At 43.0% G+C, this 27,447-nt stretch overlaps 1 protein-coding gene across 12 annotated transcripts in view; it reads right to left on the reverse strand.

The window, feature by feature from the left end:
* The window catches only part of LOC137374610 (transcription factor COE3-like), a 517,803-nt gene that overhangs the window by 21,222 nt on the left and 469,134 nt on the right, over positions 1-27,447 (reverse strand). For all 12 annotated transcript variants that reach the window (XM_068041551.1, XM_068041855.1, XM_068041689.1 and 9 more), the window contains one exon: positions 568-633. In XM_068041551.1, the coding sequence (XP_067897652.1) occupies positions 568-633 (66 nt within the window). The remainder of the gene's footprint in view (positions 1-567; positions 634-27,447) is intronic.

Consider the following 27,447-nt stretch of genomic DNA (forward strand, 5'->3'; position numbering starts at 1 on the left):
TTGGGTTTAGTGTCAAGGATACATGAAAACAGAAGGACCAAAAGAATATAAATCTAGATATGATTGTAGAGGCTATTAGTGAACAAACACAACAGGCTGGTATAATGTTTCTGTCTGCTATGTTAGACAAGAAATAAAACCATTTCACCTAAATGGGTGAAAATAACGGACACAAAGAATGTCATGCAAACACACTAAGTCTTCATCCACGAATATCGCAAACAACAATTTAAAGGCTATGAAAATAAAATACTACTTTTCTCCAGATTTTAGGAATACGATTGGTTCGGATTTGGAATGCACTGCTTGATAGGGTGGTGGATACAGATTCAATAGTAACCTTTAAAAGGGAATTGGATAAATATTTGAAGGAGAAAAAAGTTGCAGGGATGTGGACGAAGAGCCTGGGGAGTGGGACAGACCGGATTGCTCTTCCAAAGAGCTGGTGCCGACTCGAAGGGCCGAATGATCTCCTTCTGAGCTGTAGTATTCTATGATGCTATGATTTTGCTCCAAAAAGACTGGGTGTCGCTGCCACTAACAACGCACTCTCCTTCAGTCGCCTACCTGATTGTTGTGTGGCATTCCGTACAGGGCTTCAACCAGGTCAGCAGCTCGCTTCAGCAGAACCTCCTGCAAAAATAAACAACTGAGCTTAAGAATGGGCCCTGCTTGTTTAGTGCTCGTTGGCTCTGTGTGTACATAGAGAGTTAGATAGGATCTAGTGAGATAGATAGTAGATATAGATAGACATAGAGAGAGACGAATATAGAGAAATAAATACAGAGAGACAGACAGCAAGGCAGACAGACGATGGGTAAATACATGGTATTAATGTAGATCTGTATCTGTTTAGGTACAGACAGGTATAGATGAACACACATGCTTTTCTACTTCCACTTATTTGATGCCTGAAATACAATAATTTTATTCCTACTGTTCACTTTTATTTTCTTTCTCATTCCCTTTCGAAGCGATTTAAAATTAATTGGGAGCTGAGGGATTGTGGAGTTGTGAGTGTAATCCACTGATGCAGCAGTCGGCTGATTGAAAGCATAATAAAGGCGGACGAGAGTCTCATCGCTCTTCGAAGGAACTGTCTTCAACCCGGCTGCTTTCTCTCTGTTTGTTTTCCGTGTGAATGTGAGTTTGAGGTCAGTAAGACAATCAGAGTCTGAGTGTGACAGTGGGGAAGCTGCTCTACTTATTTATTCATTCGTACCTCAGAAAAGGCCTAGCGGTGGCCAAAGCAAAATGGAAGTGGTAACATGAGCAGGGAGAGTTCCTTAAAACCGTTCTTTGACCAAGCTTTTGAACACCTGTCCTCCTATCTCTTTCTGAGGATTGGTGTCAAATTTCATTTGATAATGCTCTTGTGATGCATCTTGGGGTGTTTTACTATGTTAAAGGTTCTATATAAATGCAGGTTGCTGTTGTTGACTTTACAAAGTGTGTGAAACAGAACATGCTGAATAACTGCCCACTGGCAAGTAGTAACCAGCTCTGTTAATTTAGCATACGTGGGTCTCAAGTCTGCACTGGTGGGTTAAAGCAGTAAACTCAGATGAAAGAATGCAACTACTGTTCATGCATCAAAACCGGTGAATTAAAATGACAGGTCTTTTAATTTTAATTCTCCATTCCACTCCCGCTCTGACCTTCTGCCCTCGGCCTCCTACACTGCTCCAATGAAGCTCAACTTAAGCTTGAAGAACAGCACCTCAGCTTTCGATTCGGCTCTTAACAGCTTCCTGGGTTCAACATTGAGTTTATCAATTTCAGATCATAACCACTGCCCCCATTTTTCAATAAGCAGCTGCTGGTAATAATTTAGCTATATCAATTTACACCTCAACTAGACCTGTCTTTTATTTCTTTGCTTGTCCCGTTACCACCTTCTTTTGCCTTGCACCATTGTCCCTTTTGTCATTTAATCTCTCCAGCTTTCCACCCTCTTACATACCTTCTCTTTTGTTCTTCTCCTCCCTCCTTTTCCTTCCTCTGTACTTGCTTAAAACCTGTCACATTTCTAACTTTTCCCAGTTCTGACAAAGGTCATTGACCTGAAACATTAACTCTGTTTCTCTCTCCAAAGACACTGCCAGACCTGCTGAGTATTTCCAGCATTTTCTTTCCAGCAACTGCAGCATTTTGCTGTAATAGCAGTGTAGTAGCAGATTAGCAATCCAAAGGTTCATATCCTATCAAGACCAGTTCTGAAATTCAATCTTGTAGTTTGCTACAAGAGAAAATGGCCATGAAATTTGCTGGCTTGTCCTAAACTCTGAACTGGTATCGACAGAATACAAGGGAGATGGCAGAAAAGAAATGAAGACTTGCATTTTCTCAGGATGACCCGCAACTCTGTACAGCACCGAGGTACTTTTGAAGTGTACTTACTCGCTGTTGTAATGTAGGAAGTGTGGCAGCCAATTTGCACACAGCAAGCTCCCACCAACAGTAATAGGATGATCGTCATCTATTTCTTAAGTGATGTGATGTTGATTGAGGGAGAAATATTGGCCACAATACCTTAGAAAACTCCCATGCTCTTTTTCGAAATGCTGCACAGGGATTGTTTGTTTCCACTTGAGGGGGCAGGCAGTGCCTCAGTTTAACAACTTATCCAAAAGACAACACAGCACAGAATTCCCTCAGCATTGCACTGGGAGCATCAGCCTGGATTATATGCTCAAGTTTCTGGATTGGGGCATGAACCCAGAACCTTCTGATTCAGAGGCCAAAGTGCTGCTTACTGAGCAAGGGCTGATGCTTCCTTGAGAACAGTTTCCCTGGCCAACACACGACTCAATCCCACAGTGTGGGGGGTCTCCTGGTATCCCCTAAAGTGTCCGAGCGAGCTACTCAATTATAAGAACAATTGCTTCTCAAGAGGAAGGCCCACCCACCATCAACTTCCTAAAGCAACTTAGGGTTAACAGTAAATATGGCCTTTGAATATCACTCACATCTTGAGAATAAATAAATTATATGGAATCCTTCTGTCAGACAGTTGTGAATGTGTCAATTTATCTTACAACACAGAAGAAGGCCATTTGACCCATCATGCCTGTGCTAGCTCTTTGAAGAGATTTCCAATTACTTCCACTCCCCTGCTCTTTCCTCATAGCATATTGAATGGCGAAGCAGGCTCGAGGGGCCAAGTGGCCTACTCCTGCTCCTAATTAATATGTTTGTAGCACTGCATTTGTTATCCTTTTCAAGTCTATATCCAACTCCCTATTCAATCTGCTTCCACCACCCTTTCAGGCACTGCTTTCCAGATCACAACTCACTGTGTTAAAAATATTTCTTCACCTCTCCCTCTGGTTCTTTGCTAATTAACTTAAATCTGTGTCCTCTGGTTACCGACCTTCCTGCCAGTAGAAACATTATTTGTTAAACAACATTAGAAACCTTATTTACTCTATCAAAGTCTTTCATAATTTTGAACGCTTACTAACAAACATTTCATCTAACATTGGTGAACAAAAGCAAACACACAACAGAAATGAAGAGTAGCAAAGACAGATTCTGAAAAGAAGAGATTAGTAATCCCCCGTGAAGAAAATGTCAATCTGTCATTTTGTCTTCAGCTGTATATTTGTAGATTGTTTTGTTCTTGAAATAAACTCCTTGCAAGCCTTTAACTGCACATACTGACTCCTCAGAGGGAGGGGAACCCTAAGGTGCACCGTTAAGAGTGAAAAGAAACAAGACTTGTATTCACATAGTGATTCATCGCATTTAATAGAACCATCTTGAAGTACATCATTGCCAATGTACACAGCAAGATCACACACACACGCACACATACGCACATGCACACACGTGTGGTAGCACAATGGCTATATTACTGGTCCACTTGCCTTAATGATCCAGGCATGTGAGTTCAAGTCCCACGTGGCAGATGGGGAAATTTAAACATAATTATTTAACAAATCTGGAATTAGAATTAGAATTAGAACATTACAGCGCGGTGCAGGCCCTTCGGCCCTCGATGTTGCGCCGACCTGTGAAACCATCTGACCTACACTATTCCATTTTCATCCATATGTCTATCCAATGACCACTTAAATGCCCTTAAAGTTGGCGAGTCTACTACTGTTGCAGGCAGGGCGTTCCACGCCCCTACTACTCTCTGAGTAAAGAAACTACCTCTAACATCTGTCCTATATCTATCACCCCTCAACTTAAAGCTATGTCCCCTCGTGTTTGCCATCACCATTCGAGGAAAAAGACTCTCACTATCCACCCTATCTAACCCTCTGATTATCTTATATGTCTCTATTAAGTCACCTCTCCTCCTCCTTCTCTCCAACGAAAACAACCTCAAGTCCCTCAGCCTTTCCTCGTAAGACCTTCCCTCCGTACCAGGCAACATCCTAGTAAATCTCCTCTGCACCCTTTCCAAAGCTTCCACATCTTTCCTATAATGCGGTGACCAGAACTGCACGCAATACTCCAGGTGCGGTCTCACTAGAGTTTTGTACAGCTGCAGCATGACCTCGTGGCTCCGAAACTCGATCCCCCTACTAATAAAAGCTAACCTTAGCAATGGTGACCATGAAGCTACTAGATTGTTGTAAAAAACCCATCTGGTTCACTAATGTGCTTTAGGGAAGGAAATCTGCTGTCCTGACCCGGTCTGGCCTATATGTGACTCCAGCAATGTGGTTGACTCTTTACTGCCCTATGGCCCACTCAGTTGTATTGATCACCACATTCTAAAAGGCAATTAGGGATGAGCAACAAATGCTGGCTTTGCCAGTGCTGCCACATCCCCTGGATAAATAAAATAAAAGCTAAAGAAAGTGAGTGAGCTGCTACGACCAGGTGAGCAATGTGTCTAAGGGTCTTTGGCTGGCTTTACCTGGTCTTATTGTAATCGGGTTTAATTTTAAACACACTGGTTTGAGCTCCCCTTTTTGTGAATCCTTGTTCACAGTTTCCAATTATAAGGCAAAGAACTGAGCACACACAGGCTTTCTTTGGTTTAAAGCAGAAAGATTAAATTTATTAAACCTTAAGCTTAAACTCTAATACAGTTCATGCTTATGGATATACGATGCGCTCATGCTAGCATGCACGTGCGATATAAACATGCACAAATAGGGATAGAAACGAGCAGAAGAAAAGATAAGTAGAACAGTTTGAGGCAGTTTGTGACTTTCTCGAGCCCACTGTAGTCCTTGATTGAAGAAAGAGTCTTGCGGTTCATTGGGGCCCAGTATTAGTCTTCCTAAAACCTTGTTCATGTGGCAAACCTTTCTCTCTTTGAGTTTCACATGTTTTCACAAGATTCAGTTCTGTGGGAAGAGATGAAGGCAGGCAGACAGGCAGGAGATTTTCTCAGTTCCAGGAGAGATCTTTACTGCATGAGCTCACGACTTTCTCTGAGTTCAATTCCCTTTGATGGGAGTTCAAATTCCCCCCAAAAAACTCCCAGGTTGCCCCGCAGGTTAGTCATGTGATTAGTTCCTTATATGGAACACTCTTTTCACATCATTGGTTGGAGGTTCAAATTTCTCTGCAACAACCGGTTAGCCATGTGACTAAAACTGGTCTGACCACTTCTGTGTATTGGAGGAGCAGGGATTGGCTCCCTTTGTTTCCACATTTTCTGCTACTATGCAAATGTCCTTCCAGTCAGAGATTGCAATTTTTAAAGTCTTAATGTTCATGTGGCGAAATAATGTGTGCCTCAGTCTTAGCAGGTGGGGTTTGCCAGACAGAGCAGTTGTTCTAGAATTTTTATATGTGTGAAGGTGGAATGTTGACCAAGGGAGCCCCCGCACTCCTTCCTATAGGGCTGTGGCATTTTATCCGATCCATTTGAACAGACAAGCCCTCAATTTAAAGCCATATTCAATTAGCCACAATCTAATTGAATGGCAGAACAAGTTTAGAGAGCTGACTGGTCTACATCTGTTGTTCCTATGCTCAAGGACGATGCACCTCTGACTGTGCAGCAATCCCTTTCCTGCTGTCATTGAAGATCAAATGATCCCATGAATGGAAACTGGGAAGCCACGACCTCCTGACTTATGGGAGAGAGGTCAACAGTGGCAAACTAGGGAAAAACTGACTGACCTTATCATGGGTTATGTGTGACTCATTCCCAGAACTTAGCATAGTACTGTAATTCTCCTTTAAAAGAGTCGATTGAAATAGGAGGTTGTTAGTGATTTATAAAGACAGCTAGTCTAATGGTGCTGGGTTACACTGTGTATTGCAGGGCTGCACTGATTCATTTTTAATGTCTTTTTTTTACCTTTGCAATATTTTGAAAATAAATATTAATAATAAGCCAACCCAAGCATGATTTTCCCAATTCATCAGATACTTGGGAAGGTTGCAATGATTGCAATCAAAATGTCTATATACCATTGGGGGAAATATTATTGATATCTATACTCATCCAAACCAAAAAAACGAGAGGTCCCCTACACCACAGGTGTCATTCATTCAAATTCCCCCAAGCTCGTGTCCATGGCAACAATCTGCTAACGTCATCAAGATTTTTAACCCTATAACTGCAGGCTCCCAAATTACCACTCTAAGAACTGCTTTGACAGGAGATTTGCCCGCATCTGTAAGCTTTGGAAAATAATAGGGATTTATGTCAGTGAAGTTCACACCATCACTCACACAGACCACTCCTCAACTCATTTCTAACCTGTAACCTACTCCCGGGTATCTATTATTCCATATATAAACCATCCGAACCCCTCGATTAGATTCCAGCCTGTAACTCACTCCAAGGTATCTATTATTCTACATATAAACCACGCAAACCCCTCAATTAGATTCCAGTCTGTACCTCACTCCCAGCTATCCATTATTCTGTATATAAACCATCCAATCTCCTCAATTAGATTCAAGCCTATAACTCATTCCCGGGTATCCATTATTCTGTGTATCCAAACATCAGTAACAACAAAGCCATCATGTTTTCCCACACAAGAAACTCTCCACCATAGCCCCTTAAAGCAGATTAGCTAGTCATGTATCTCATTGCTGTTTGCGGGAGCTTGCTGTGTGAAAATTGACTGCCCTGTTTCCTACATTACAACAGTGACAACACTGGATCTTCTGAGGTCCTGAAAGGTGCTTTATAAATGCAAGTTATTTTTGTTGAAGGAAGGGAGAAAGGAATTTCCATCAGATGTGTTCCAACAGGATGCAATTTCTCATTGCTGACTTACAAGCTGTGTGTTACTAGAATGTCCTGTTTCAATTTCAGGTTAAAGTACACTACCTGGCTTGATAAATGCTGATGAGGGTTTCAATAAAATTTCAAAAGCTTTTGATCAAATAAATAAGCAGGAAATGTTTCCACTGGCAGAAGGGTCAGTAACCAGTGGACACAGATTTAAGGTGATTGGTAAAAGAACATAGGAACATAGGAACAGGAGTAGGCCATTCAGCCCCTCAAGCCTGTCCCACCATTCAATGAGATCATGGCTGATCCGTGGCCTAACTCCATATACCTGCCTTTGGCCCATATCCCTTAATATCTTTGCTTAACAAAAATCTATCTATCTCAGATTTAAAATTAACAACTGTCCTAGCTTCAACTGCTGTTTGTGGGAGAGAGTTCCAAACCTCTACCACCCTTTGCATGAAGAAGTGCTTCCTAACATCTCTACTGAACGGTTCTGGTCCTAATTTTTAGACAATGCCCCCCAGTTTTAGAATCTCCAACCAGTGGAAATAGTTTATCTTTATCTAGCATGTCTTTTCCTGCTAATATCTTGAAGACTTCGATCAGATCACCCCTTAACCTTCTAAATTCTAGCGAAAACAGGTCTAATTTGTGTAATCTCTCCTCGTAACTTAACCCCTGTAGTCCAGGTATCATTCTTGTAAACCTACGTTGCACTCCCTCCAAGGCCAATATATCCTTCTTAAGGTGTGGTGCCCAGAACTGCTCACAGTACTCCAAGTGGGGTCTAACCAAGGTTTCGTACAGCTGCAGCATAATCTGTGTCTTTCTACTCCAATCCTCTAGATATAAAGGCTAGCATTCCATTAGCCTTTTTGATTATTTTCTGCACTTGCTCGTGGCATTTTAAAGATCTACGCACCTGAACCCGCAAGTCTCTTTGGATATCCACCCTACTTAACCTCTTCCCATTTAAAAAGTACTCTGCTCTATCCTTTTTTGGTCCAAAATGGATAATCTCACACTTGCCCGCACTGAAATCCATCTGCCACAGTTTTGCCCACTCACCTAGTCTGTCAATATCTCTTTGCAATTTTATGCTATCATCTAGACTATCTACAATACCGCCTAACTTTGTATCATCAGCAAATTTGGATATATGACTTACTTTGCCATCATCCAAGTTGTTATTAAATAATGTAAATTATTGAGGCCCCAACACAGATCCCTGCGGGACACCACTAGTCACATCCTGCCAATCGGAGTACTTACCCTATCCCCACTCTCTGTTGCCTATCATTCAACCAACTTCCGAACCATGTCAATAATTTGCCCTCAACTCCATGGGCTTCTACCTTAGTTAACAGTCCCTTACGTGGGACTTTATCAAATGCCTTCTGGAAGTCCATATAAATAACATCCATAGACTTTCCCCTGTCCACTACCTTAGTCACCTCTTCAAAAAACTTAATGAGATTTGTCAGGCATGACGTTCCCGTCATGAATCCATGCTGGCTGTCCCTGATTAACTGAAAATTTTCTCGTGTTCAGTCACCCTATCCTTGATTATAGACTCCAGCAACTTTCCCACCACAGATGTCAGGCTAACTGGTCTGTAATTTCCTTGGTTCCCCCTTTCACCCTTCTTAAAAGGTGGAGTGACATGTGAAACTTTCCAATCCAGAGGGACCACTCCTGAATCTAGGGAACTCTGAAAGACTATAGTTCGGGCATCTACAATGTGCTCCCCTTCTTCCTTTAATACCCTCGGATGGAAACCGTCAGGTCCTGGGGATTTCTCACTCTTTAGTTCCATTAATTTCCTTGTTACTAATGTTTTATTTATGTTAGTTGTATTAAGTCCCCGTCCCCTATCGGCTATTAATTTTTTCGGGACTTCTGGCAAGTTATCCTCCTTTTCAACTGTAAATACTGAGGAAAAGTAATTGTTCAACATGTCTGCCATTTCCCCATTATCAATGACAATATCTCCAGTTTCAGCTTTTACTGGGCCTACATTGCTCTTGACCACCTGTTTTCCCTTTATGTAACTATAACATTTCTTCTTATTGATTTTAATGTCCCTTGCAAGTTTCCTTTTCATAATCTCTTTTAGTAGCTCTTATAAGCTGTTTTGTAATCCTTTGCTGGTCTTTGTATCGATCCCATTCGGCCGGATCTGTGCTGCGTTTTGCATTTTTGTAAGCCCTTTCTTTTTGTTTTATGCTATCCCTAATCTATTTAGTTGTTCATGACTGTTTTTTCTGTGAAGTGGAGCTTTTTCTCTCGGGTATATACTCGCTCAGAATTTCATTAAATGTTTCTTTAAATATTCTCCACTGTTCTTCAGTCGTTTAACCCATTAACAGATCTATGCAGTTTATCGTGGACAGTCTCTGTCTCATCCCGGTAAAGTTAGCCTCACCCAAGCCTTACCAAAGGCGAGATGAAGAAAAACAAATTATGTAGCGAGTTTTGATGATCTGGAATTTGCTGCCTGAGAGGGTGCTGGAATCGGATACAGTAGCAACTTTTAAAGGAGACTGAAATAAATACATCAATGGGAAAAATTTGCATGGCTATGAGGAAAGAGCAGGGGTGTGGGACCAATTTGGTCCGTAGCCCTGCAGGTTACAGCACTTGAGGTGCATATCCAGACTCCTTTTGAATGAGTTGAGGGTCTCTGCCTCAACTACCCTTTCAGGCAGTGAGTTCCAGACCATCACCACTCTCTGGGTGAAAAAGTTTTTCCTCATCTCCCCTCTAATTTTTCTACCAATCACTTTAAATCTATGCCCCCTCGTCACTGACCTCTCTGTTAAGGTGAATAGACCCTTCACCTCCATTCTATCCAGGCCCCTCAAAATTTTGTACATTTTAATCAGATCTCCCCTCAGCCTTCTCTGTTCCAAGGAGAACAACCCCAGCCTATCCAATCTTTCCTCATAGCTGCATTTTTCCAGTCCTAGCAGCATCCTCGTAAATCTCCTCTGTACCCTCTCTAGTGCAATTGCATCCTTTCTGTAATGAGGTGACCAGAACTGCACACGGTACTCAAGTTGTGGCCTAACCAATGAGTTATACAGTTCCAGCATAACCCCCCTGCTCTTATATTCTATACCTCGGCTGATAAAGGAAAGGATTCCATGTTTCTTCTTAACCACCTTATCGACCTGTCCTGCTACCTTCAGGGATCTGTGGACATTCACTTCCTCTACACTTCTCAGTATTTTCCCATGAATCGTATATTCCTTTGATTTGTTTGACCTCCCCAAATGCATCACCTCACACTTCTCCAAGCTGAATTCCATTTGCCACTTTTCTGCCCATCTGACCAGACCATCAATATCTTCCTGCAGCCTACAATTATCCTCCTCACTATCTACACAAGGCCAATCTTTGTGTCGTCTGCAAACTTCTTGATCGTGCCCCCTACATTTACGTCCAAATCGTTAATATATATCACAAAAAGCAGGGGACCCAGTACTGAGCCCTTCGGAACGCCACTGGAAACAGCCCTCCAGTTGCTATATATATATATATAGGAGAAAGTGCAGTGGCAGCTTGAAAAGTATCTGAGCAGTTGGAGGAGCCCTAAGCCATCATTATATCAATTCAGAAATTACAGGTTTGTGAGAGACTCTCTGCATCACTGCAGCTGAAAGTGGGTTATTATTCATAATTTTTCTATTTGTTTAAATTGACTGGGCACATGAATTACATCCTGAACAACCATCACTGCCAAGCCTCAGCTGTGAGCTGGCAGAAATTGGCTGTTTTCCATCTTCAATGCTCTCTATTTAACCTCAGGTCAGGCCAGCTACAAGTCTGGTAATCAAAATACCATAGTTTTATTGTTGAGGTGAGCTATAGCTTTAACCCATCGTACCCAGAGCTCATTCTCGTAGTCCAGCCATAGGCCAGGTCTTAATCTGCATTTTCCTGAAGGTTTATATAAAATTACCGTGAATCTCCGGCTCAGAAACAGGCCAGTTGTCCCATCTGGTCCATGCGAGTATTTATGCTCCATACGAGCCTCCTCCCACCCTTCTTCATCTAACCCTATCAGCGTATTTTTCTATTCCTTTCTCCCTCATGTGCTTAAATGCATCTATGCTATTCACCTCAACTGCTCCCTGTGATAGCAAGTTCAACATTCTCTGGGTAAAGAAGTTTCTCCTGAATTTCCTGTTGCATTTATTGATGACTATCTTATATTTATGTGTCCTACATTCTTTGTTAGGGCCTGGTGGCCATTACTCATGAGAGACCACAACTCTCATCCTATAACAAGGTTGTGGGTTCAAGTTCCACTCCAGTGACCTGAGCAGAAATATCTCAGCTGACGCTCCCAGCGTAGTGCTGAGGGAGTGCTGCACTGTCAGAGGTGCTGCCTTTCAGATGGGATATTAAACCCAAGGGCCCCGTCTGCCATGCCCACTATTCAAAGAAGAGCAGGGAGTTGTCCTCGGCATCCTGGGCCAATGTTTACCCCTTAAGCAACATCACAAAAACAGATTATCTGGTCATTTATCTCACTGCTGTTTATGGGAGCTTGCTGTGTGTAAATTAGCTGCCACATTTCCTACATTATAACAGTGATTGCACTTCAAAAGCATTTGGGCAAGGTGGTGGCACAGTGGTAATGTCATTGGACTACTAATCCAGAGGCCCAGGTCAATGCCCTGGGACATTGGTTCAAATACCACCATAGCAGCTGGTGAAATTTAAATTCAATTAATTAATAAGTTCAAAAACATTGAAATTGAAAGCTCTTCTCAGTAATGGTGCAATTGTCATAAATTGTCATAAAAACCCATCCGGTTCACTAATGTCCTTTCGGGAAGGAAATCTGCCATCCTTACCTGGTCTGGCCTACATGTGACTCCAGACCCACAGCAATGTAGTTGAGTCTTAACTGCCTCTGAAATGGACGAGCAAACCATTCAGTTATCAAGGGCAATTAGGGATGGGCAACAAATGCTGGCTTTGCCAGTGACACTCCCATCCCCTGAAAGAATTAGAAAAATAATTGGTTGTGAAGTGCTTTGGGACACCTTGAATCTGTGAAAGGTGCTATAAAAGGGCAAGCCTTTTCTTTTTCTTTCAAAATCAGTTACTTCCTGGCCTCAAATTGGGCAGGACCTGGTCGGGACAAAATGCTTGGCAATGGGTGAGAAGATATGTAAATGCAAGTTCCTTATTGTTAATATCTGCAGAGCAGGAACCTCTCACTTGCTCATCAAATGAGGAAGAAACAGCGAAGGACTTCAAGAAAAGAAGGAAGAAATCACAAGGGAAAAAGGAGGGAACACAAAGAGAAAGAGAAGGAAGGATAAAAAAAGTAAGAGGAAGAAAATACCAGAGGAAGAAAGAAAAAAATGAAAGAAAAGGCAAGCAATAAAGAGGGAGAAAGACAAGGTGGAACAAAGAAGAAAAAGAGAACCAAATGAGGTGAATTAAACTGCAGATAAAGGAGGTACTGGAGAAGGTGCAATGAAGATTTACTAGAATTCTACCAGAACTAATGGCTCAGGAAAGATTGAACAGTCTGAGATTCTTTTCTCTGGGAAGGAGAAAACTGAGAGGGTGACTTGATGGAGGTATTCAAAATTATGAAGGGGATCGAAAGGATTGATATAGAGATGTTTCCATAGAACCATAGAAACATAGAAAAGTTACGATATAGAAGGAGGCTGTTCAGCCCATTGTGTCCATGCCGGCCAAAAAAACTAGCCGCCCAAGCTAATCCCACCTTCTAGCACCTGGTCCATAGTCTTGCAGGTTACAGCACTTCAGGTGCATGTCCAAGAAAATTTTAAAAGAATTGAGGGTTTCTGCCTCCACCACCATTCCTGGCAGTGAATTCCAGACACCCACCACCCTCTGGGTGAAAAAGCTTTTCCTCATGTCCCCTCTAATCCTTCTACTAATCACCTTAAATCTGTGTCCCTGGTAATTGACCTCTCCGCTAGGGGAAACGGGTCCTTCCTGTCGACTCTATTTAGGCCCCTCATAATTTTGTACACCTCTATTAAGTCATCCCTCAGCCTCCTCAGTTCTAAGGAAAACAACCCTAGTTTATCTAATCTTTCCTTATAGCTGCAACTTTCAAGCCCTGGCAACATTCTTGTAAATCTCCTCTGCACTCTTTCCAGATCAATTATGTCCTTTCTGTAATGTGGTGACCAGAACTGTACGCAGTACTCCAGCTGTGGCCTAACCAGAGTTTTATACAGTTCCAACATCACATCCCTGCTTTTGAATTCTATACCTCGGCCAATAAAGGGAAGCATTCCATATGCCTTCTTCACCACTCTGTCTACCTGTCCTGCCACCTTTAGGGACCTGTGGACATGCACTCCAAGGGCTCTCACTTCTACCCCTCTCAATATCCTCCCATTTATTGTGTATTCCCTCACTTTATTTGCCCTCCACAAATGCATTACCTCGCGCTTTTCTGAACTGAATTCCATTTGCCACTTTCCTGCCCACTCAACCAAACCATTGATATCTTTCTGGAGTCCACGGCTATCCTCTTCACTATCAACTATGCGGCCAATTTTTGTGTCATCAGCAAATTTCCAATTATGCCTCCCACATTTAAGTCCAAGTCATTACTATATACTACAACAGCAATGGACCCAACACTGAGCCTTGTGGAATGCCACTGCAAACAGCTTTCTGTTCACAAAAACATCCGTCAACTACTACCCTTTGTTTCCTGGCCCTGAGCCAATTCTGGATCCAACCAGCCACATTCCCCTGTATCCCATGGGCTTTCATTTTACTAACCAGTCTGCCATGTGGGACCTTGTCAAATGCCTTACTAAAATCCATGTAGACCACATCCACAGAACTACCCTCATCAATCCTTCTTGTTACCTCCTCAAAAAACTTAATCAAGTTCATAAGACATTACCTTCCCTTAACAAATCCATGCTGACTATCCCTGATTAATCCATGCCTTTCTAAGTTGCAGTTTATCCTGCCCCTCAGAATAGATTCTAACAATTTACTCACCACAGAGGTCAGACTGACTGGCCTATATTTGACCTATCCTTCGCACCCTTTTTAAACAATGGTACAATGTTCACAGACCTCCAATAGTCTGGTACCTCTCCTGTATCTAGTGAGGATTTGAAAATGATCCTCAGCACATCCGTTATTTCCTCCCTGGCTTTGTTTAACTACCTGGGATGCAATCCATCTGGCCCTGGCGATTTATCCACTTTCAAGGATGTCAGACCCTCTAGTACGTCCTCTCTTATTATGCTTATCATATCTAATATTTCACACTCCTCCTCTTTAACTACAATGTCTGCATCAACCCTCTCCTTTGTGAAGACAGAGACAAAAAACTCATTAAGAACACTGCCCACATCTTCTGTAACCACACATAAGTTCCTTTGTACATCTCTGATAGGCCCCACCCTTTCCTTAGTTATCTTCTTACTCTTAATGTACTGATAAAACATCTTTGGGTTTTCCTTGATTTTACCTGCCAATATTTTTCATGTCTTCTCTTTGCTTTTCTAATTTCCTTTTTTACTTCACCCCTGCACTTTCTTTTTCTGTTTTAACTTGCCCTGTAAGCTTCTAGATAACCAGGGGGCTCCAGATTTGGCAGGACCACCCTTTATCTTTGTGGGGACATGCCTACACTGTGCCTATAGTATCTCGCTTTTGAATGCCTCCCCCTGGTTTTCCACTGATTTTCCTTCAAGTAGCTGTATCCAGTCCACTTACGCCAGGTCACCTATCAGTTTCTTAAAACTTGCCTTCCCCCAATTTAGAACTTTTACTCCGGTTTTATCTTTGTCCTTTTCTATGATTATGCTAAAACTTACTGTATTATGGTCATTATCTCCAAAATGGTCACCTACTGTTACTTCCTCCAGTTCCTCATTACTGAAGACCAAATCTAGAATTGTGCCCCCTGGTTGGACTTGTTAGGTGCTGGCTAAGTTCAAGAATTTTGTCCCCTCTGTGCCCTTCACACTGTTAGTATCCCAGTTGATATCAGGGTAGTTGAAATCCCCAACTATTATTGCCCTATAGTTTTTGCACTCAGAAATCTGCCTACATATTTGTTCTTCTACCTCCCTGGCACTATTTAGGGGTCTGTAATACACTCCGAGTAGTGTGGCTGCCCCTTTTCTATTTCTGAGCTCCACCCATTTGGCCTCGTTTGATGATTCATTTAGCATATCATCCCTCTTCAAAGCTGTTATTGATTCCTTAATGAATAATGCTACACCCCCTCCTTTTTTATCTCCCTCTCTATCTCACCTGAAAACTTTATAGCCAGGGATGTTGAGTTGCCATTCTTGCCCCTCCTTAAGACAAGTTTCCATTATAGCAACGATATCATGTTGCCATGTGTCTATCTGTGCCCTCAGCTCATCGGCTTTACTTACTATACTCCTTATATTTAAGTAAATACCTTTTAACACTGACAAATTCCTGTGCTGCACACTTTTTAATATTTGCTTCTTCTGTCTTTCAGAGTCACTCGCTAATTTTCTGCCTCCTGTTCCCTGTCCTGAAATTGTCCTATCTAAGACTGCGCTCAGGTTCCCATCCCCCTACCACGCTAGTTTAAACCATCCCATACAGCACTTGCAAATCTTCCTGCAAGGATATTTGTCCCAGTGCTGTTCAGGTGTAGACCGTCCGGCTTCTATAGGTCCCACCTTCTCCAATGTCCCAGAAATCTGAAACCCTCCCTTCTTCACCATCTCTCCAGCCATGCATTCATCTGGTGTATTTTCCTATTTCTATACTCACTAGCATGTGGCCTTGTGAGTAATCTACAGATTACTACCTTTGCGGTCCTGCTTGCTAATCTTGTTCCTAACTCCCTAAACTCAACCTGCATGGCCTCATCCCTCTTTTTTCCTATATCGTTGGTACCAATGACCACGACCTCTGGCTGTGCACCCTCACCCTCCAGAAAGCCGATTGGTGATATCCATGACCCTTGCACCAGAGAGGCAACATACCATCCTGGAATCACATCTGCGACCACAGAAACACCTATCTGTTCCCCTAACTATAGAATCCCCTATCACTATTGCTCTCTTGTTTCCACTTGTGGGGAAAACTAGAGGTCTTAGACATAATAAATCCATTCAGGAGAAAATCGCTTTACCCAGAGAGTGTTGAGAATGCGGAAACTTGCTACCATAAGGAGTAGTTGAGCTGAGTGGCATAGATGCATTTAAGGGGAAGCTAGATAAGTACGTGGGGGAGAAAAGAAAAGGATATGCTGATAGGATGAGATTAAGTACAGATGGGAGCTGGCTCGTGTGGAGCATGGATGTATTGAGCTAAATATCCCATTTCTCTGCTGTGAATTTGAAGCACTTCTATGTAAATGGCATGCATCAGATGTATGGTGCCCGTCTCAGAGCTGGCAAAGAGTGAGTATGACACAGGCCCAAGAATAACAGGGAAACCACGGAGCCTACAGCATGGGTTATTCACGTTTCATTTCAAGCATTGAAGTAATTTCATTGCTTGTTCTTCACTGCCTCCTGAGGCTAGACAGCTGATTTTGCACATGAGGCAACTTGTCAGAATCATCCTACAAAACGGATTTTAATAAAAGATCCTTAATCCCATGCACAATGACATTGTCTTGCCCGCACAAATAATGGAAGCCACAACTGATGGCTTGCAGACTCAATATCAACAGGACGCATGGAAGAAAGATTTGAAAATATGAAATGATGACATGAACTACATTAGTTAGTGCATTAATATAGTAACAGCTCTCAACTTAATTTAAAAGCTCCAGGGAAAAGCGATACACAGTTTGTTATTTATAGTGAAATCGTTCCATATCCTTGTCACTATAAATACGTGGCAGTAAAAATCACTGCCTCCAAATGTTCGAACTCCTGCCAGAAGGGTTAACAGAACATTACACAAGGTTACTGAGAATTATTAAGCTAGATTGGTAACTCCCTCCTACCTCCCACTTTATTGTTGACTGGGACTATGCTAATATACTCACTTCAACTCATCTACATGAGTTTACGGGTATAGAGGGGTCACTGACCCAGATACCTAGCTGTGAACTATGCTTATGAGACACTTAAACTGCCTCTGCTGAAACTCTCATCCAAGTCTCTTTACCTCCAGACTGAACTATTACAATGCTCTCATGGCCAACCTCCCATCTATCAACCTCCATAAGCTTCAGTTCATTCAAAACCCTGCTGCCCACTCGCATCGAATCCCATTAAACCATCACCTCTGCGTTTGCCGGCCTAAATTAGCTCCTGATCTGGCAACACCTCAATATGAAAATTCTTATTCTTGTGTTCAAATCCCTCCATGGCCTTGACCCTCCCGATCTCTGTAGTCTCCTCCAGACTCACAACTCTCCGAGATATCTGCACTCCTCCAATTCTGGCCTCTGGTACATCCCCGATTTTCATCGCCCCGTAAACTGGTAGCTGTGCCTCGAGCTGTCTAAGCCCTAAGCTCTGGAATTCCCTCTTTAAACGTCTCCATCTCTCTAAACCCCGTAAGATGCTCCTTAAAACCTACCCCTTTAACCAAGCTTTTGATCATCTGCCCTCATATCTCCTTACGTGACTCGATGTCAAATTAGCTTTGTTTATCGCTCCTTTGAAGCATCTTGGGACATTTTACTAGATTAAAGGTGCTATATAAATTCAAATTGTTATTGGAAAGGGAAAAAAAAACTGCAGGGCTCTGCAGACAGAACTGGGAGCGATGGGACTAATTGGATAGCTGTTTCAGAGTCAGAAGAGGCACAACGGACTGCATATCGCGTTCTGTGCTGTTCAATCCTAAGTTTCAAAAATAAACATTCCTGCACATTGCAAGGAGAGAGAGAGCGAAAGAAAATGTCAGCCTGCCTCCTGAAGTTGGACTTTTGTTGTATAAAACGGATTGCTTTTACCTCGTGCACTCGTTCAATTACTGCACGAAGAGCGTTAGTGAAACTGACCCACAAGCAGCAAATTCCATAGTCTGACTCAGCCCTTCCCAGGCAAACCAACCTTGGACAGTTCCTGTAACAATGATGAATCACTCCTTCTTTATCCAACCCCCAGCCCCTAACACTAACTAAAGTGCTAGAGTGGAAAATCTTTTGGTAGGGGGAAAAACAGCTTCGAAATCTATATCAGGTAATGTTTCGGAAGCGCAGCAGCCTTGCTTCAGCATATCAAATTGGGTTGTGTCTTTTCCAATGAGTGTCTGTCGAACGAGAGAGGTAAGATTCGAGCCTGCGCTCTTGGTCCTCTGGTGGGGGAGGCGATGGTGGGTGCAGGAAGCACATGACATAGTGTATGGATTCCCTAGCCTCAGGTAATGCAGTTAGTGTATAACAAACACTTCAAGCCCTTTTCAACACATATCAGTTCGCAAACGGACAGGAGTAAATTTGACAGTTCTACCTGTCCCAAATTGAATTTTCTGCTGCTGTCTTGCTGATGTGTTGGCACGTTCCAAGTATGCTCAGGTAGTCCCTGAAGGAATCAGGAACAGTGCTTATGGACTTATATAGCTCTGTGTTGCTCCCCTTTCTCTTTCATACTAATATCTTTGCTAGAAGTTGTAAGCAAGGCTTCTGTAAAAATAGGACAGAGGTTGTTTCATTTGAGCCCATATTAGAATGGGATTGCTACTTGGTAAGTGTTGAGTGAAAGAGATAGATGCAAAGAGAATGAAGATTAGAGGTGCAGAAATAAAGAGAGGTTAAAGACACAATGGAGAGATCACAGAGACAGAGTAACAGTGAGAATCAAACAGAGAAAGAGAGTAAAACTAGAGAAAGAGGAAGAAAATGAGAGAGAGGTGGAAAAACAGACAGCAATGAAACAGCAGAGAACAAGAAATAGCAGATCACAGAATCACAGAATTGTTACAGCGCAGAAGGAGGTCATTTTTTTTTTAGAATTAGAATATTACAGCGCAGTACAGGCCCTTCGGCCCTCGATGTTGCGCCGATCATCTGACCTACACTATTCCATTTACATCCATATGTCTATCCGATGACCACTTAAATGCCCTTAAAGTTGGCGAGTCTACTACTGTTGCAGGCAGGGCGTTCCACGCCCCTACTACTCTCTGCGTAAAGAAACTACCTCTGACATCTGTCCTATATCTTTCACCCCTCAACTTAAAGCTATGTCCCCTCGTGTTTGCCATCCTCATCCGAGGAAAAAGACTCTCACTATCCACCCTATCTAACCCTCTGATTATCTTGTATGTCTCTATTAAGTCACCTCTCCTCCTCCTTCTCTCTAACGAAAACAACCCCAAGTCCCTCAGCCTTTCCTCGTAAGACCTTCCTTCCATACCAGGCAACATCCTAGTAAATCTCCTCTGCACCCTTTCCAAAGCTTCGACATCCTTCCTATAATGCGGTGACCAGAACTGCACGCAATACTCCAGGTGCGGCCTCACCAGAGTTTTGTACAGCTGCATCATGACCCCGTGGCTCTGAAACTCGATCCCCCTACTAATAAAGGCTAACACACCATATGCCTTCTTAACAGCCCTATTAACCTGGGTAGCAACTTTCAGGGATTTATGTACCTGGATACCAAGATCTCTCTGCTCATCTACACTACCAAGAATCTTCCCATTAGCCCAGTACTCTGCATTGCTGTTACTCCTTCCAAAGTGAATCACCTCACACTTCTCCGCATTAAACTCCATTTGCCATCTCTCAGCCCAGCTCTGCAGCCTATCTATGTCCCTCTGTACCCTACAACACCCTTCGACACTATCCACAACTCCACCGACCTTCGTGTCATCCGCAAATTTACTAACCCACCCTTCTACACCCTCATCCAGGTCGTTTATAAAAATGACAAACAGCAGTGGCCCCAAAACAGAACCTTGCGGTACACCACTAGTAACTAAACTCCAGGATGAACATTTGCCATCAACCACCACCCTCTGTCTTCTTTCAGCTAGCCAATTTCTGATCCAAAGCTCTAAATCACCTTCAACCCCATACTTGCGTATTTTCTGCAATAGCCTACCGTGGGGAACCTTATCAAACGCCTTACTGAAATCCATATACACCACATCCACGGCTTTACCCTCATCCACCTGTTTGGTCACCTTCTCGAAAAACTCAATAAGGTTTGTGAGGCACGACCTACCTTTCACAAAACCGTGCTGACTATCGCAAATGAACTTATTCTTTTCAAGATGATTATAAATCCTGTCTCTTATAACCTTTTCCAACATTTTACCCACAACCGAAGTAAGGCTCACAGGTCTATAATTACCAGGGCTGTCTCTACTCCCCTTCTTGAACAAGGGGACAACATTTGCTATCCTCCAGTCCTCCGGCACTACTCCTGTCGACAATGACGACTTAAAGATCAACAACAACGGCTCTGCAATCTCCTCCCTGGCTTCCCAGAGAATCCTAGGATAAATCCCATCTGGCCCAGGGGACTTATCTATTTTCACTCTTTCCAAAATTGCTAACACCTCCTCCTTGTGAATCTCAATCCCATCTAGCCTAGTAGGCTGTATCTCAGGAATCTCCTCGGCAACATTTTCTTTCTCTACTGTAAATACTGACGAAAAATATTCATTTAACGCTTCCCCTATCTCCTCTGATTCCGCACACAACTTCCCACTACTATCCTTGATTGGCCCTGTTCTAACTCTTATCATTCGTTTATTCCTGATATACCTATAGAAAGCCTTAGGGTTTTCTTTGATCCTATCCGCCAATGACTTCTCGTGTCCTCTCCTTGCTCTTCTTAGCCCTCCCTTTAGATCCTTCCTGGCTAGCTTGTAACTCTCAAGCGCCCTAACTGAGCCTTCACGTCTCATCCTAACATAAGCCGCCCTCTTCCTCTTGACAAGCGCTTCAACTTCTTGAGTAAACCACGGCTCCCTTGCTCGACAACTTCCTCCCTGCCTGACAGGTACATACTTATCAAGGACACGCATTAGCTGCTCCTTGAATAAGCTCCACATTTCGTTTGTGCCCATCCCCTGCAGTTTCCTTCCCCATCCTACACATCCTAAATCTTGCCTAATCGCGTCATAATTTCCTTTCCCCCAGCTATAATTCTTGCCCTGCGGTATATACCTGTCCCTGCCCATCGCTAAGGTAAACCTAACCGAATTGTGATCACTATCGCCAAAGTGCTCACCTACATCTAAATCAAACACCTGGCCGGGTTCATTACCCAGTACCAAATCCAATGTGGCATCGCCCCTGGTTGGCCTGTCATTTGGCCCATCATGTCTGCACCAGCTCTCTGAACGAGAATTCACCAAGTGCCATTCCCCGCCTTCTCCTCATAACCCTGCACATTCTTCCTTTTCATATAACTGTCTAATTCCTTTTTGAATGCTTCAATTGAACCTGCTTCCACCACGTTCTCAGGCAGTGCATTCCAGACCTTGACCAGTCGCTGCGTGAAAAAGTTTTTCCTCATGTCACTTTTGCTTCTCTTACCAATTACTTTAAATCTGTGCCGTCTCATTCTCAATCCTTTCACGAGTGGGAACACTTTCTCCCTATCTCCTCTGTCCAGACCCTTCATGATTTTGAACACCTCTATCAAATCACCTCTCAGCCTTCTCTTCTCCAAGGAAAACAGTCCCAACTTCTCCAATCTATCAGCATCCCTTGAACCATTCTCATGAATCTTTTCTGCACTCTGTCCAATGCCCTCACATCTTTCCTAAAGCACAGTGCCCAGAACTGGACACAATACTCCAGCTGAGGCTGAACTAGTATCTTATACAAGTTCAACATAACTTCCTTGCTCTTGTAATCTATGCCCCTATTAATAAAGGATACTGTATGCTTTATTAACCACTCTCTCAACCTGTCCCGCCACCTTCAATGACAATCCACAAATATACCCAGGACCCCCTGCTCCTACACCTCCTTTAGAAATGTACCATTTATTATATATTGTCTCTCCATGGTCTTCCTACCAAAATGAATCACTTCACATTTCTCTGAATTGAACTTCATAGAATCATAGAAAAGTTAAGGCACAGAAGGAGGCCAGTCAGCCCATCATGTCTGCGCCGGCTGAAAAACTAGCCACCCAATCTAATCCCACTTTCCATCACCAGGTCCGAACCTTGCAGGTTACAGCACTTCAGGTGCATGTCCAGGTACCTATTAAAGATTCACCTGGCACCTCCCTGCCCATTCCACCAGCTTGTCTATGTCCTTTTGCAGTCCTATACCATCCTCTTCACAGTTCATATAGGGCAGCGCAGTGGTGCAGTGGTTAGAACCGCAGCCTCACAGCTCCAGCAACCTGGGTTCAGTTCTGGGTACTGTGCGGAGTTTGCAAGTTCTCTCTGTGACTGCGTGGGTTTCCGCCGGGTGCTCCGGTTTCCTCCCATAGCCAAAGACTTGCAGGTTGATAGGTAAATTGGCCATTGTCAATTGTCCCTAGTGTAGGTAGGTGGTAGGAGAATGGTGGGGATGTGGTAAGGAATATGGGATTAATGTAGAATCAGTATAAATGGGTGGTTGTTGGTCAGCACAGACTCAGTGGGCTGAAGGGCCTGTTTCAGTGCTATATCTCGAAATAAAAAATACTTCCAAGTTTCATATCATCTGCAAACTTTGAAATTGTGCACTGTACACCAAGATCTAGGTCATTACTATATATCAGGAAAAGCTAGGGTCTCAACACTGAACCCTGAGGAACTCCACTACAAACCTTCCTCCAGCCTGAAAAATATCCATTAGCCACTACTCTTTGTTTCCTGTCACTTAGCCAATTTCGTATCCATGTTGCTACTGTCCCTTTTATTCCATGAGCTATAACTTTGTTCACAAGTTTGTTGTATGGCACTGTCTCAAACGCCTTTTGACAGTCCATGTATACTACATCAATTGCATTGTCCTCATCACCCCTCTCTGTTACCTCCTCATAAAACTCCAGTAAGTTCGTCAAACATGATTTTCCCTTAAGAAATCCATACCGGCTTTCTTTCATTAACCTGCATTTGTCCATGTGACTATTAATTTTGCACTGAATTATTATTTCTAGACGTTTCCCCACCACCAAAGTTAAACTGACTGGGCTTATCTTTACAGCCTTTTTTGATCAAGGGTGTAACGTTTGCAATTCTCCAGTCTTCTGGCACCATCCCAAAGTCTAAGGAAGACTGAAAAATTATGGCCAGTGCCTCTGCGATTTCCACCCTCACTTCCCTCAGTATCCTTGGATGCATCTCATCTGGCCCTGGTGTTTTATCCACTGTCACCTGCCTCATATCGTCAGAGAGACGAAGCCTGGCAAGCCAGATGAAACAGATAGAGAAACAGGAAGACACAGGGATACAGAGAGTGGCAAAGAAAGGGAAACAGATCCAGGCAAACAGAGGCAGAGAGATAGAGAGACCGAGACAGAGAAGCAGAGGCAGAGAAATACAGTGATAGAGTGAGACAGAGAGAGGCAGAGAAAGAGAAACAGACACAGAAAAAGAGAGGCAGAGAAAGAGAAAGAGAGACATAGAGAAGCAGAGAAACACAGATGGAAAGACAGAGTGGCAGAGAAAGAAACAGAGGCAGAGAAACATTGAAACAGAACAGAAGCAGAGAAACAGAAAGGTAGAGACAGAGAAACAGAGAGACAGAGATAAAAAGAGGGAGACAGGCAGACAGAGACAGAAAAACAGAGGCGGAGAGACAGATAAAGAAGCAGAATGGCACTGAGCTGAGGCGAGCAATGAGAACATCAGAGAAAGACTAATCAGAGAAACATAAAGAAATAGAAACATTAAATCTGTAAGTGGCTGTGAGAGAAAGCGAGAATATGAGAATGCAATAGAAATAAAGAAGGGAGGAAAGGGATGAAATAAAAAGGGGAACCTGGGATATACTTCTGCTTTCACATCCCGAATTGAAAACACCAGGAAATTGGGTGGGGAGGCCTATCGTCACTTATCTACCCTGACCTTGATTTTCCTCTTCATTCCCATTGGGATGTCTGCCGCCTGCCTCATATAGCTGGTGTCAGGGAGACAGGGGCTGGCAAGCCAGGAGGGAAGTGAAAAGAGGTCCTGCCTGCTTATGCCAAATTCAGAAAATTAAGGCCCAGTAATGGGTACCTCTTCTTCCCCCAACTCTCCTCCGCATCCCAATTCTCCCTCCTCCACTCCCCCACCATGGCCCCAAAATTTTATCTTAGTTAGGCCTTGGCTCAGTCTTTGACCCAACATTACAGTTGCCTTCTGATCTTCAGGGCCCTGTGCTCCTTTTCAGCTGCTTCTTCAGGAGCCACATGGTGGTTGTGTTGGTGCCACATCACCCAGTTATCAATTCCTGGCAATGATAGCCTCTTGTTTGCAGGCAGGGATCCCACTCTGCCTCCTTAATGTCCCAATCCTTGACCTACTTACATAACAGGGGAGATGGTGGTGTAGTGGTAATGTCACTGGACTAGTAATCCAGAAACCCAGGTTAATACTCTGGGGACATGGGTTGAAATCCCACCTAGGTAGCTGGTGGAATTTAAATTCAATTAATTAATTTCTAAAAATTCAAGTAATTTAAAAAAAAATCTGGAATTGAAAGCTAGTCTCAGTAACAGTGACCATGAAACTATCATCGATTGTCATAAAAAATCCATCTGGTTCACTAATGTCCTTTAGGGAAGGAAATCTACTGTCCGTACCTGGTCTGATCTACATGTGACTCCAGACCCACAGCAATGTGGTTGACTCTTAACTGCCCTCTGAATTCAGTTGTCAAGGGCAATTAGGGATGGGCAACAAATGCTGTCCTTACCAGCGACACCCACATCCCATGAAATGAATAAATAAAAAATAAAACACGTTGCTGTGATGTAGAAAGCACTGTCTGAAAGAGTGGCGGAAGCAGATTCAGTAGTAACTTTCAAAAGGGTATTTGATAAATACTTGAAAATGAACAATTTACAGGGGGAGGGGAAAAGCGAAAGGAAGTTTAACTAATTGGGTAGTTCTTTTCAAAGAGCCAGCACAGGCACAATGGGCGGAATTGTGTGATATGGTGGGTCAATGAAAAGTAGATGAGGATGCAGGGCTAATGGCCTTTACCCAGACTAAAACATTTTATATTTGTATTGATCACCTCGCTTTGATTCCAATTCATTGCCTGGTTTCGATTTCTTCCTTAATCCTTGGAAGCCTTCAAATTAGCCACAAATCTCTGGCGAGGGACCTTTACAAATACTTCCTGATACAATTCTCAACCACATTATCCTCACCGACCAATTCTGTTAATTTCTTCCAAAGAAATTCCAATAAACTTGCTGACACACAGGGAGTCTTTGATAGACCCATGTTGGTTCGCCTTTCTATTTATTGAATACGTTCAAATGGTTTCCTCCAACATGGACTATGGTATTTTTTTCGCCGTAGATGCCTCAGCCTTGACCTCTCTCGGGATCATTGCTTAGAGATGGAAATTGAAACAGTTCTTCGCACAATCTCCCAGGACCAGCCCGCTCTCCAATCGGCTGTGAAATATTTCTTCCAGTGATCGCTCCAGTACTCCTACTCTCCCTCTGTCAAGTGTTCTCAGATGTAGTTCTTGAACCTGGTCCAGTTTTCAAATAGCCATTCAAGGGATGGACGTTGCTGGCAATGCCAGCATTTGCTTCCTTTCCCTAATTGCCCTTGAAAAGGTGGTGGTGAGTCATCTTCTTGCATACAACTGAGTGACTTGCTAAACCATTTCAGAAGGCAGTTAAGAGCCAACCATTGCTGTGGATCTGGAGTCACATGTAGGCGAGACCGGGTAAGGACGGCAGATTTCATTCCCTAAGGCACATTCGGGATCCAGATAAGTTTTTACAACAATCCTGTTGTTTCAAGGTCATATTACTGATACTAGCTGTTTATTACAGGTCTACTCAATTAATTGAACTTAACTTCCCCAACCCCTATGGTGGAACGTTATCATTAGTCCAGGACACGGGATTACTCATTCAGTAACATAACCACTATGCTACCGTACCCACCCCCACCCCCCCCCGCCCCCTGTTATAATTGCAATAGCCCAACCGCCACTCTCCTTGACATTAGCTAATACAGACCAGAGCATCAAGTTTCCCAATCTATATAACTCCCTTCAGCTTGTACGCACACAAAGCATGCACACCTGCCAGTGTTGTCTACAGTTCTGCAGTCCTGACACAGTATCATGTAAGGGCTAACACTTGCCACCTCCATTCTTTTGACTATATTAAGAGCTCTTACCATATTAATATAATAATTAAGTCCTGAGGGAAATGGGAATCCAGAGATAAAACAATTAAGAGGAAAATTGTAAAAATTCATGTGACCCCCTTCAGGACTTTAATATTAAGCAAACCGCCAGAGATTATTAAAAACCACTGTACAGCAGATAATTAAACAAACCTCAATCTTTTATAATAATAATACGATGTATTATTTAATAAGTTATATAATATGATGAGAGGCTGGGCAGTACAATGGATTAGTGCTCCATTTTTTAATCTCTGGGGTCTAGCTCTAAATCTCATCCGCCCCAAACTGCTTAACAGCCAATTAAGTACTTTTGAAATGTAGTCACTGTTGTAATGTCGGGCTACACAGCAGCCAATTTGTGCACAGCAAGCTCCCACAAATAGCAATGTGATAATGACCAGATAATCTACTTTTAGTGATGTTAGTTGTGGAATAAATATTGGCCACCGGGGAGAACTCCCCTGCTCTTCTTCGATATATTGCCTTGGGATCTTCAACATCCACCTGAGGGGGGGCAGGTGCAGACTCACTCTCACGTCTCATCTGGATGACGGACAGATGTGATAGAGTCATCTCTCTCTGCTGTTTGTAAAGGCCCCGAGTTAGATGGATCTGAGGAGCTCCCGATGGGTTGCAGGGCCCACTGCACATGGCTTGGCAGAAATTGGAACTGAATTGGGAATCTCACTCCAAGACCAAAAACCGAATAGTCCGGGAACCCTAGTTAGGCAGAGACTAAGAGAGATGCTAGAATTGTTCCATTAGAACAGAAAAGGTTAAGGGATATTTTAATAGCGGTTTTGATTCGAGTAGATAAGGAGAAACTGTTTTTACTGACGGGTGGGTCAGTAATCAAAGGACACAGATTGAAGATAATTGGCAAAAGAACCAGCAGGGAGCTAAGTTTTTTTTTAACGCAGCAAGTTGTTATGATCTGGAATGCGCTGCCTGAAAGTTTGGTAGAAGCAGAATAAATAGCAGCTTGCAAAAGGAAATTGGAGACAGATTTGCAGGGCAATGGGGTG

The sequence above is a fragment of the Heterodontus francisci genome, chromosome 1, assembly GCF_036365525.1.
Source record: "Heterodontus francisci isolate sHetFra1 chromosome 1, sHetFra1.hap1, whole genome shotgun sequence".
NCBI lineage: Eukaryota > Metazoa > Chordata > Chondrichthyes > Heterodontiformes > Heterodontidae > Heterodontus > Heterodontus francisci.